Consider the following 12,347-nt stretch of genomic DNA (forward strand, 5'->3'; position numbering starts at 1 on the left):
TTGGTAGGCTCTACCTCTAGAAAGGAAGACATTTCCTCTCTCTATAGCTCATTTATGTCTGAAGTTTAAAATGCTATGTCCTTTACTTGTAGAACCCAATGGTCGGAGGACATAGGTCATATATCAGATGAGGAATGGTCCAATATTCTGGATAATATACCTAAGGTCTCACTATCACCAGCTCAGAAGCTCAACCACCTTTTTATATTACATGGCACTTACCGTACTCCCCAAAAGCTATATACTGTATATGGCAAAGAAGGGACTCTCCCCTGAAATAGACAATAGCACTCTCATTCATATATGTTATGCAGATGTCCAAAATTGATAAGATATTGGACAAACGTTATTAAATCTATTCATATATGGAAGTGTTCTTTTCCCCTAGACTAGGCTTGTGACGGTATCAGATTTTCATGCTGCGATTAATTGATTAAGGTTTTGCCACGGTATACGGTATTATCACGGTATTCTATTATTAAATTTAAATTATTAAATTTCCACCTCACTTCAATTTCATTGCTGAATTTAGGGGCTTTGGTTCACTTATGCACATTATTATATAGTCAGTCAGTACAGACTCTGTGAACCAGGCCTAAAATAGGTCATCAAGCAGTGTCTGGCCTAACTGGTGATAACTGGTCCTGGCGCTCGGCTCCGATCCGATGGCCTGGTCATTAAGAGGGCAAATCCTTGTGGTCAAGAAGTGGTTAAACCTGAAGGAGGTGTTGTTTATAAATTACTTTACTATTGCTTTAGGCCTGGTTCACATGTATGCGGGTTGGTGGTTCACATGTATGCGGGTTGGGGGCCCACATTTGCACAGGCATAGCAGCCCATTAATGTGAATGGGCTTGAGCTGCTATGCCTGCATTTTCAGCTGAAAAAAGGTGCATGCAGAATTTAAAAAAATGCAGTGGCCATGAAATCCATCCTTCTTTTGCACCATGCGACTTACCTGCCGTTGCTGCACACGCAAACTGTTTTTAAATGCCGTGCCCACGTATACAAAAAATGCAGAAAGCTTGCCAGAGCAGGAACTGCAGGTTAGTCGCATGGTGCAAAAGCAGGATGGATTTCAAGGCCACTGAATTTTAAAAAAATGCTGCATGCACCTTTTTTCTGCGGAAAATGAGGGCATAGCAGCCCGTTCAAATCAATGGGCTGCTATGCCAGTGCAAATGTGGGCCGCCAACCCGCATACATGTGAACCGCCAACCCGCATACATGTGAACCGCCAACCCGCATACATGTGAACCACCAACCCGCATACATGTGAACCGCCAACCCGCATACATGTGAACCAGGCCTAAAGCAATAGTAAAGTCATTAATAGATAAAAACACCGGTCCTCCTGCAGGTTTAACCACTTCTGGATCGCAAGGATTTGCCCCTTTAAAGACCAGGCCATCGGATCAGAGCGCCAGGACCAGTCATCACCAGGTAGGCCAGACACTGCTTGATGGCTATATAATAATGTAATGTGGGCTGCTATGCGTGTGTGTGTGTGTGTATATATATATATATATATATATATATATATATATATATATATATATATATATATATGTATATTAGAGCTGCACGATTCTGGCCAAAATGAGAATCACGATTTTTTAGCTTGGAATAAAGATCACGATTCTCTCACGATTCTCTGTGTAACAAAAAAAAAAAAAATTGGGATAACTTTACTGTTACGTTTTTTTTTTTTTATTATTCATTAAAGTCTATTAATTGCGTTTGAAAGACTGCTTCGCAAATACAGTGTGACATAAAATATTACAACAATCGCCATTTTTTTTCTGTAGGGTCTCTGCTAAAAAAATATATAAAATGTTTGGGGGTTCTAAGTACTTTTCTAGCAAAAAAAAACTGATTTTAACTTGCAAGCAACAAGTGTCAGAGAAAGATCCAGTCTTTAAGAGGTTAAACTTCCTTTCTCCCTGGCAGAGGGAAGGAAAAGATACAATGTAAACATTTTTGTTTATAGTTACTGGGAGAGCTGTGTGAGTGAATGAGTCATCCAGCTCACTGAAATGTATCCATTCTAAAGTCAGGCAGACTTGACAGAGAAACTCGGTATTTTAAAAATGCCACAATAACAATACCGTGGCTATGCAATACCGCGATATATCGAATTACCGAAAACCGGCATATGTCTACCCTAGACCCTAAACTGTGTCTACTAGGTTGGCTAGATGAAGAGTTTTACACGCCTAACACACATATATATATATATAGGTATTATTAGCAGGGTTGCTGTTAGAAATCATTGGGCCCTGTACAGCCTTCCTGACAGGGCCCTCCAACCCCACCTAAACCCCAGTGACTCTGACTTTCCTGTCCTATGCCCCCAAAATGAAAAAAAAAAAGTCCACATCCTGGGCCCCTCTGTTGAACTGATGGGTTCAAGGTAATGTAATTTAAGCCCTGGTAAACAAGTAGGAGCAAGGGTGGGGTCTAGTAAAAATCAATTTATTCATTTAGGAAGAAATAAACAATAACGTTGCCTGGGGGCCTCCCTGTTTAGCTGATGAGGTCTGGGCCCAGTACAACAGGACCAGTTGTGTACTATCTTATCAGCGGCCCTGATTATTAGAGTCCTCTTCATTGCTCTGAAACTAGCACAAAAATGGCTCACTACAACAACACATTCTCCTAAAGACTGGGTCACTAGTGTTAATAACGCCTTGATAAGGGAGAAGCTGGTGTAACAGAGGAAGTCCTCTGTTTTAGTATACATATACTGTTTATATGTTGGTTCTTATATACCCTTTTCTCTGACAAAGTCTTCATTAGGAGTCCCTTAGCATCCCCTCAAACACCTTACATACTTTTGATGTTAGGGTGACTAGTCTGTAGTTTTTTGGTATACATCTAGATCCTTCTTTTTAAAATGGTCCACATTTGCTCTACTGCTTCTTCTATTAACTCTTTTTTTTGAAAGTGTAAACTAACGCAAAAATGTAATGCATTTGCATTTTCCTGGTAATTAGTGACCAGAAGTCCATAATCATCCTTCAGTGAGCCTATATTTTCCATTTTTACCATTTTGCTGTTGATATATTTGAAGATTTTTTTTTCAGGTTTTTCTTATTTTCCAAAGCAGTATGTTATAGTTTATTTTAGCTGCTCTAATTGAACTGTCAAGCCTTAGTTGAGTATACAGTACCATTTGTTCAATGAATCTCTGGATAGTTGAAGTTCTCCATAATGATTGTTACACCATTTCCCTGCAAATTCTACTTTCTTATATTTATCTCTTCCTCATCCTTAATGTTAGGTGGTCTCTAACGCAAACCCTTAATAAATGTACTATTTTTAGAATGTAACTCCAGCCAGAAAGACTCAACAAAGAAAGATTCCATCACAGCTCTCACACTCCCATTCAGATTGCTGTTGACCTATAGACATACTTCCTGGACAGAGAATACCTTTCCATATTAGCCCTTATCAGTCCTGGCAGTTAGTCCAGGTCTTTGATGCTACCACAAAGTCAAACTTCTCTTTCAGTAGCAGACGATCTAGCTCATCCATTTTGTTTGCCAGACTTTTAGCTTTTGTGTAATTGCCATTTAATTTTGAACTAGTGTTTTAGTATGCTATTGTTTTTTGTATTGCAATTTGTTTTTGCAAGACTTCCTGCGGTGCAGTTTTGCCGCTATAAATCGCACTGCAATCGCGGCAAACTGATTTGTGCAAAGTCTTTCGCCCGAAAGATGCTTCTGATCCTGTTTTGGTAACAAGCTTTATGCAAAGTGGTGTGCCGCGATTGCAGCACGATTTATCAAGCCAGAACTGCACCGTGTTTTTAGTCTGAAATTTGCATTGTGCGATTTGTCATTTTAGCAGAGAGTTTGGAAATCAGAGGCAGAATTACAGCGATTCTGCCAATTTTTCAAAACACCCAGTTGTGAATGCAGCCCACTATCCTCTTTCTTATGTTTTATGGAGTATAAGAAAGTTTTTAATCCATGATCACATTTTTTCTTTATAAAGACAAACAGTAGCCTGCTTTCAAGAATAAAATCTTTAATTCTACGTCTAGTTTCCAATGCTGTAAACTCCTAAGACACCCAGGTGTCAGTTATTGTGATTGAAGCCAATGTCCCACTGCCTTTTAAATGAGTTCCCTGTATGATTTAAACTTCTCAGTCTGTCACTTGCACATTCAGAAATGCCTGCAGGTCTGTTTATTTTGGATTCAACTGCTTCTTTCTTATGCAGGCTATTTGCACAGAATGCTTTAGTATCTTAAATATAACATGTTGTTGGATCTTGGAATTACTATTTTAAATTCATGAGCTGTAAATCTTAAGATTTACTTTATATGTTGTGTGTGCACTGCATTCCTAATTACAGCATATCTTCATCTTTATAGAGCAAAATGGGCATGATTTTGTGTTTTGTATATCTATAGGCAAAACTTGTTTTGTGGTGTGTTTTTTTTTTTTTTTTTTATATGACATATTTGCCAGACCCTTCCCTTACTCTCCATCTAGAAAGAGAAAGGGAAGCCTGCCAGCACAAGTGAGGGTAGAGGGGCACACGGGGCCTGGGCGGCAGGGGAAGACTTATGGTGCACAGGGAGGGTGATCTGTGTGGTGGTTTGGGCAAATACTGGAAGCGATCCCCTGTATGGCTCTCTCTGCACCAGCTGAAAGCCAACGAGAGAGAGGAGAAGACAGCTTTCAGCTACTGCAGAGAGAGCCATACAGCGGATTGGTTCCAATAATTGCAGCCATGCTGATCAGCCTCCCTGCCCACATCCAATTCACCCAGCCCCCCCCCTCCATACAGGAGGACCCGTGGTACTCCCTTATCCACAGCCCTGGTTGGAGATTACCTTAAAAGTTTGAATTTACCAACACTGACTATCCCAGTGACACTTGTCACTACTAGGATAAATTAAAAAAGGGTGAAATCTTCAAGCAGGTACAGAGAGGGAAAATCAAGACTGACAGAGGTTCTAACCCTACTGTGCTTTAACTGAAGCCAGAAAATCTTTCGATAAGAGAAATAATTTAAATACCTCTTTTAAAATGGAAGAATGATAATAATACACTTGGATACACTTTTATAATGGTGAAAGCGTATTATAATGTAGCCTAACAAAGAACATTAAGGCTGCATTCACATGTCAGCGTATAATCGCGGGCAGAACCGCCGCGGTTCTGCCCGCGATTCGGAGATTTATTGCAAATCGCGGGACGCCTAGCGTTGCCCGTTGATTTGCAATAGCCCCCCAAACGCCGAGCGATGTTGCCGCGATTTACGCCCGCCGAATCGCGGCAACATCGCGCAAACAAAATCGCGGGATGCAATACGCTCCAAAAAAGTACAAGAGCTTCTTTGGAGCGTATTGCGTCCCGCGATTTTGTTTGCGCGATGTTGCCGCGATTCGGCGGGCGTAAATCGCGGCAACATCGCTCGGCGTTTGGGGGGCTATTGCAAATCAACGGGCAACGCTAGGCGTCCCGCGATTTGCAATAAATCTCCGAATCGCGGGCGGAACCGCGGCGGTTCTGCCCGCGATTATAAGCTGACATGTGAATGCAGCCTAAACCATTACCATCAGTTGCTACTTCTCATTTTAGCTTACAGTATAGTTTAATTGTCAACCCTATGCCCAGACTACACTGTTATTGTGGGTGAAGGTTATTCTGTGCTTTGGATTGTGGAAGGAAGAAGTCCAGACACAGGTAGGACATACAAATTCTGTGCAGGTACCATATTACTGATGGAAACCAATACCACAATGCTGCATAGCTACAGTAATAAACACATGGCTACCACTTCTCCTGTAGGTAACATCCCCCTCTCCTTTAAAGGGTCCCTGTACTTAGAAAAATATGTAGGGTGCTGATCCCCTTCTGGAATTATATTGTTGACCCTCTTGTGTAAATGCTAATTGTCTGACCGTTTCTATCTTTAGTACTTCGAGTGGGAAAAGGAAATGTTCCTACAAGTCGCACAGCACTGCAGGACCCCTTTAAGTGTGTGAATGACAGCCTCAGCCTGGGCTATAGCCAAGCCACGTGGTGCTTGTAGGACCTTTTCCTATATGTATTGCTGGAGCTGGGATGAGCTCAGTCCTTGCCTGCTCTCCTAGCAGCATATCATAGTAGAGGACTCGGCTGGAGTCTTGAGCGGCACCAGCCATTCGGTTTTTGGTCCAGTTTAGTACTTTAATAACAGACTTGACTAAGCATATCACAAATTATATTCTTGATATGAGTACTTGTTCTGCATCAATGAGTCATAGTATTGAAACAATTGGATAATTATGAAATCCAGGCAACTAGTATTTTTGGAAGGAGAGGGCAGCTTGGTCAGCCCCCATTTTTTTTTTTTTTCTGTACAGATTTCTAATAGATGGCCATGTCATTAGCTATTATTGATACATGCCTTGAGATCCAGCAAAAATGAAACTGCAGTAAAAATTGGAGATCTTTGAATACATGATTATTAAAATGTATTGACCTACCCACAGATTATAGAGAAGATGAGGAAGAGTGCGAAGAGGAAGATTCTTCAGATTTACTGTCAGTGTCTGAAACTTCCAAAGCTTCCATTGTGGAAGAAGAACTGGACTCTGAGACTGAACTAATGTTACAAATGGGCCTTCCAGTAAAGTTTGGTGGATCATCATACGAGAAAAACTTTTTGGTAAGCTCCTTCTGCACCCCAAGAGCTTTCCCTGAAAGTTTAAAAGGTTTTAAGATATTGACAAAGTGTTAAATATAATTTGTTTTACCGTTACATTATTAGTGCTGTATATATTTAAAGACAGAATACAGTGGTTAGAAAACTAATAGTGGCAATATTATCGAATAGAGATCTAGTTACTTACTATTTTTAGTGTTGAGAAAGTCAATATAAAAGATGTAAAGAGAATCTGTCAGTTTTTTTTTTTTTTGTGATATTACCAGCATTATAAAAATAATTTTTAACTATGTAGCCAGCAATATTAGAAACCTCTCTGTTGCTTTATTCTTCCATGTGTGTGTAAGGCTTGACTCCATGCCAGGTTTGTAAGTGAAGCTGATTATTGTTCATAGAGTTGGCTCATCCTGCTAAGCAATCCATCTGTGGCACTTTCCTCCCAAGGTGGAAGACAATTCCCAAGGTGTCATTGCATTCAGTTTCTTAAAATTACAACGGAAATGTTCTGTTTAATTTCTGTCTGCTATAAACTAATGATAGGGTTAGTAGCTTGCATCTAAACCCTTCAAAAACCACCCACCTTAGATCCCAAAGATTACCACATCCATGCCACATTCCAACCAGAAAATGATGAAGTTTAATGTAAAAATGTATGATTATTAGGAGACTTCTAGGTCTTATTAGTACTTTAGTGCTAATTAACTGCTTGACCTCCAGAAGATTTACCCCCCTTCATGACCAGGCAATTTATTTTGTAATACGGCACTGCATTTCTTTAACTGACAATTGCGCAGTCATGCAAAGCTGTACTCAAATAGAATATATATAATTTTTTCCCCAGAATTAGAGCTTTCTTTTGGTGGTATTTGATCTCCCCTGCATTTTTTATTTTTTTGTGCTATTTGCTGAATGGCCTTGCATACCTACAACCCTTTCAGAACTGTTATTTTATTCAAAGGTAGTTCTCATATATTATTATTATTATTTATTATACAGGATTTATATAGCGCCGACAGTTTGCGCAGCGCTTTACAATATGAGGGAAGACAATACAGTTACAATACAATTCAATACAGGAGGATTTAGAGGGCCCTGCTCGTTAGACCTTACAATCTAGAAGGGTCATATACGGAGTAATATTTGGTAAACTCTTAAAGTTGTTTTTGACATGGCAAAATATACTACACATCAAACTAATTGTAATGCGTTCTATTTTACGTGCAGATATATAAAGAGGGGCTTTAAGCCCCATTCCCACAGTTTTTTTTTTTTAATTCATTTACATGGGTTTTGTATGCTGTACTATTCATTCCAATCGAAGACGCTGTTTTTGGAAACTGCGTCATGTAGACTTGTGTTTTGATAATGCGTGACAATGCATGTTACATGCACTGCATAGCAAAATTTGGTGCAGTCTGATTTTTCTGAATATTTTGGTGTGTTGCCACCACATTGATATTTTTTTTTTTCTACGTGTGTGTTAATGCACCACAAAATTGTAAATGAAACCTTAAAGCAGAACTACACTGCATCTGAGCACCATAAAACAAAAGCACTTTTTAATTCATTCTTAATATTCAAAGCAAACTCCTCCAACCATCCATGTCTCCATGCTTTGTTTTACTGAGAAAAACACCCCCTAGCATTTTTGACTGTGGCCAGCTTGAGTAAGGGCAGATGATTCATGTGGCATTTACTTCCTGGAATTCGTCTGCCTTTTCTCAGACATGCAGACAGGACGGTGTACTTAGCTGAGAAAACTCCTCCTCTCCTGAAAACTCCTGGGATGTATGATATCATTTGCAACTACCTGGAAAACAGGAAGTAACTAAAGAAATATTAAAAAAAATGTTTAAAACAAAACAAGTAAATATGATATACTTTCTTATCTATTGACTAATGCTATCAGCATAGGGATTCAAAATGGTCAATGTTGATTGAGAGAGTAAAGTTCTGCTTTAAAGAAAAAATAAAAATACACCATGCGTAGGTGCAAATTGTGTGCCTATGCCCACATCTGCCTTGTTTGGCATAGTAAAGAACCACTTGATAATGGTGTGTGGGGAGTGTTTTAAAAAGCTTAGTGTTTAATTACATAGGTTTCAGTACAAGAGACCACCTGCACACCTCTTTGAAAATCAGTTCCCCTATACAGTGCCTTGAAAAAGTATTCATACCCCTTGAAATGTTCCACATTTTGTCATGTTACAACCAAAATGTAAATGTATTTTATTGAGATTTTATGTTAAAGACTAACACAAAGTGGCATATAATTGTGAAGTGGAAGGAAAATGATAAATGGTTTTCAACATTTTTTACAAATATCTGAAAAGTATGGCGTGCATTTGTATTCAATCCCCTGAGTCAGTACTTTGTAGAACCACTTTGGCTTGTATTTTTGTGTTTGTCTCTACCAGCTTTGCACATCTAGAGTGAAATTTTTTCCAATGCTTCTTTGAAAAATAGCTTAAGCTCTGTTAGATTGGATGGAGTATGTCTGTGAGCAGCAATTTCCACTTCTTACCACAGATTCTCAATTGCAGTTAGGTCTGGACTTTGACTGGGCCATTCTTACACATGAATATGCTTTGATCTAAACTATTCTATTTTAGCTGTGGCTGTATGTTTAGGGTCATTCTCCTGCTGGACCACCCCAGTTTCAAGTCTTTTGCAGGCTCTAACAGGTTTTCTTCTAAGATTGCCCTGTATTTGGCTCCATCCATATTCCCATCAACTGTGACCAGGTTCCCTTTCCCTGTTGAAGAAAAGCATCCCCACAACGTGATGCTGCCACCACCATGTTTCACGGTGAGGATGGTGTGTTCAGGGTGATGTGCAGTGCTAGTTTTCCGGCCACACATAGCATTTTGCTTTTAGGCCAAAAAGTTCAATTTTGGTCTCCTCTTACCAGAGCACCTTCTTCCACATGTTTGCTGTGTCCCCCATATGGCTTCTCACAAATTGCAAACTGGACTTCTGATGGCTTTCTTTCAACAGTGGTTTTCTTCTTGCCACTTTTCCATAAAGGCCAGATTTGTAGAGTGCACGACTAATAGTTTTCCTGAGTACAGATTCTCCCACCTGAGCTTTGGATCTCTGCAGCTCCTTCAGAGCTACAATGGACCTCTTGGCTGCTTCTCTGAATAACGCTCTCCTTGCCCGGCCTGTCAGTTTAGGTGGGTGGCCATTTCTTGGTAGATTTGCAGTTGTGCCATACTTTCCATTTTCAGATGATGAACAGTGCTCCGTGAGATGTTCAAAACTTGGGATATTTTTTTTATAACCTAACCCTGCTTTACACTTCGCCACAACTTTATCCCTGACCTGTCTGGTGTGTTCCTTGGCTTTCATGGTGCTGTTTGTTCACTAAGGTTCTCTAACAAACCTATTACAAACCTGAGATTAAATTACACACCGATGGACTCTATTTACTAATTTGGTGACTTCTGGAGGCAATTGGTTCCACTAGATTTTAGTTAGGGATATCAGAGTAAAGGGGACTGAATACCAATACACGCACCACTTTTTAGATAGATATTTGTAAAAAAAAAAAAATTTGAAAACCATTTATCATTTTCCTTCTACTTCACAATTATGTGTTGGTCTATCACATAAAATCCCCAAAAAATACTTTTACGTGTAACTTGACAAAATTTGGAAAATTTCAAGGGGCATGAATGCTTTTTCAAGGCACTGTAGTTAGGGATTGGTATCTGAATAAAGGGGGATGATTTACTCTCTAAATGTAATAACATTGTTTGTAATGGTTAAGTGTATTGTGTGGAACACACTTAATCAGAATATTTATCTATTACAGGCTAAATTTCCTACAGTGAATTAACAAAAAAAACCTAGATTAGACTTGGGCTAAAAGCTATGCAATTAAAATAATTATGACTGAAATAATGTATTGATTTGCATTCTCTTGAGCAATACTACCAGCTTTTATTTACAGTATAGGTTTGCAGGATACAGGGGGGAGTTGTGTTTTGTATGTTTTACTCATGTTAGGTATGTTGTAAATGACCATTGGGTTCTGGGGTCCATTAGAGAATGATCTGCTAGGTATTCAGAAAGTAGTAACTAGGGATAATAATTATTGTCTATTTTCAGCTACCAGATCATTCTGTGAAACAACCTAAAACTAGAAAGAAGAACCGAAGCAAGCACCAGAAATGTCAAAATGAGAGCTGTACAGAAGCTGTGGTGGAGCTGACACAAGATATTAAAATTGAAGAGGATAGTAGTAAAAATCCTGATCAGACTGAACAGGAAGAAAGCCCATTAACAGTCCCTGAGAGCGGAAATGCTCTACCACCTAAATCTGCTGATCCCACCATACAGACGAGTTGGGAAAATTATTGGAACCAGTATGGACAAGGACTGCTGTGGCAGGATTGGGTTGTAAAGAACCCAGAGATTAGCCAGGATAACTCTGAACCCTGGAATTCTTCTGAGACTACTGAAGTGTGGAATAAACATTACAATGAATCCTACTGGCATTATTATGAGCAGTTTAACTACTGGACACAGCAGGGATGGACTTTCGACTCGCTGGGCGACTGTGACGAAAATTCAGCTGAACAAGTTATAAATGATGCAAAACTCCCAAACTGCACTCTGCAGTTGGCACCAACTCTGAAAGAAGACATTGATCGATTTTGTGATGACGTTGTGGATGGACTGGAGAATATAAATCTTAATATAAAGGAAACTGAGCAGGACTGTGAGCCCTTAAGTGTTATTTATGAGAGTCATCAGGCACAGGACACAGAGAGCCTGGAAACACATTGTCCTTGTGATCCTGATCATTGTGATCGCAGAGGTGGTGGTTCTGGGGAGACAGATGCACCATCTGGACGTTCTGCATCCTCTCAGCCAGGTCTGTAAAATTAGCACTTATTGATTGTACTAATGGCTAATTTATTGCCAATATATAACAGGAGATGGCCTTAGCACTTCTTTTATTAAAGCAATTTATATATAGGAAAGAAAGCTTGTGGTGATTAACTGCTGGGCTCCTGTTTTCTGTTTTCCTGCAGGCCTAATGATTTGTTTGAAAGTACAATCCTTGGTGGACTGTATTCTGTAATAATTAATAGCTCCATTAATTTAACATCTGAAAGTAATACAGAGATATACAGGAAAAAAAATATATGACATAGTCTTATTGTATGTGATCTATTCAAACAGTAAGCTTTGATGTCAGTGGTGGCAGATTTAACAAGTTGTAAATGTATAATTATTTTTCCCCTAAAATACTAACATGTTATACTCACTGTTCTGTGCAATAGTATTGCACAGAGCAGCCCCATACCTCCTCTTGTAGGGTCCCCTGCCAGGGTTCTTTGCTTCTCTTCTGAGTGCCCCCATAGCAGGCAGCTTGCTATGGGGACACTCTCCCTTCTCACAGAATTTGATTGACAGAAGCAGATGCCTACTGTCTCTGCCTGTGAAAGAGAGGGATAAAAGAACAGCGTTGCTGCAGACGGGCACAGTGCTAGATTAAAAGTGCATCCAGATAAATATTTAAAGGGAAGGGGGGTGGCTAGGGGGAGCTAAACATGGACGTTTTTTTTACTTTAATGTATAGAATACATTAAGGTATAAAAAAAACTCACGCCTTTAGAATCATTTTAGGCTCTATAGCTTTTTGATGTTGTGAAGCTAATCATTTGGGC

At 39.5% G+C, this 12,347-nt stretch overlaps 1 protein-coding gene across 2 annotated transcripts in view; it reads left to right on the forward strand.

Annotated features, from left to right (window-relative positions):
- Positions 1-12,347, forward strand: part of TGS1 (trimethylguanosine synthase 1) — an 83,140-nt gene that overhangs the window by 22,271 nt on the left and 48,522 nt on the right. For both annotated transcript variants that reach the window (XM_082259142.1, XM_082259143.1), the window contains exons 5-6: positions 6,494-6,669; positions 10,780-11,548. In XM_082259142.1, coding sequence (XP_082115268.1) covers positions 6,494-6,669; positions 10,780-11,548 — 945 coding nt within the window. The remainder of the gene's footprint in view (positions 1-6,493; positions 6,670-10,779; positions 11,549-12,347) is intronic.

This window comes from Pelophylax lessonae, assembly GCF_965119305.1.
Source record: "Pelophylax lessonae genome assembly, chromosome: 5".
Lineage (NCBI taxonomy): Eukaryota > Metazoa > Chordata > Amphibia > Anura > Ranidae > Pelophylax > Pelophylax lessonae.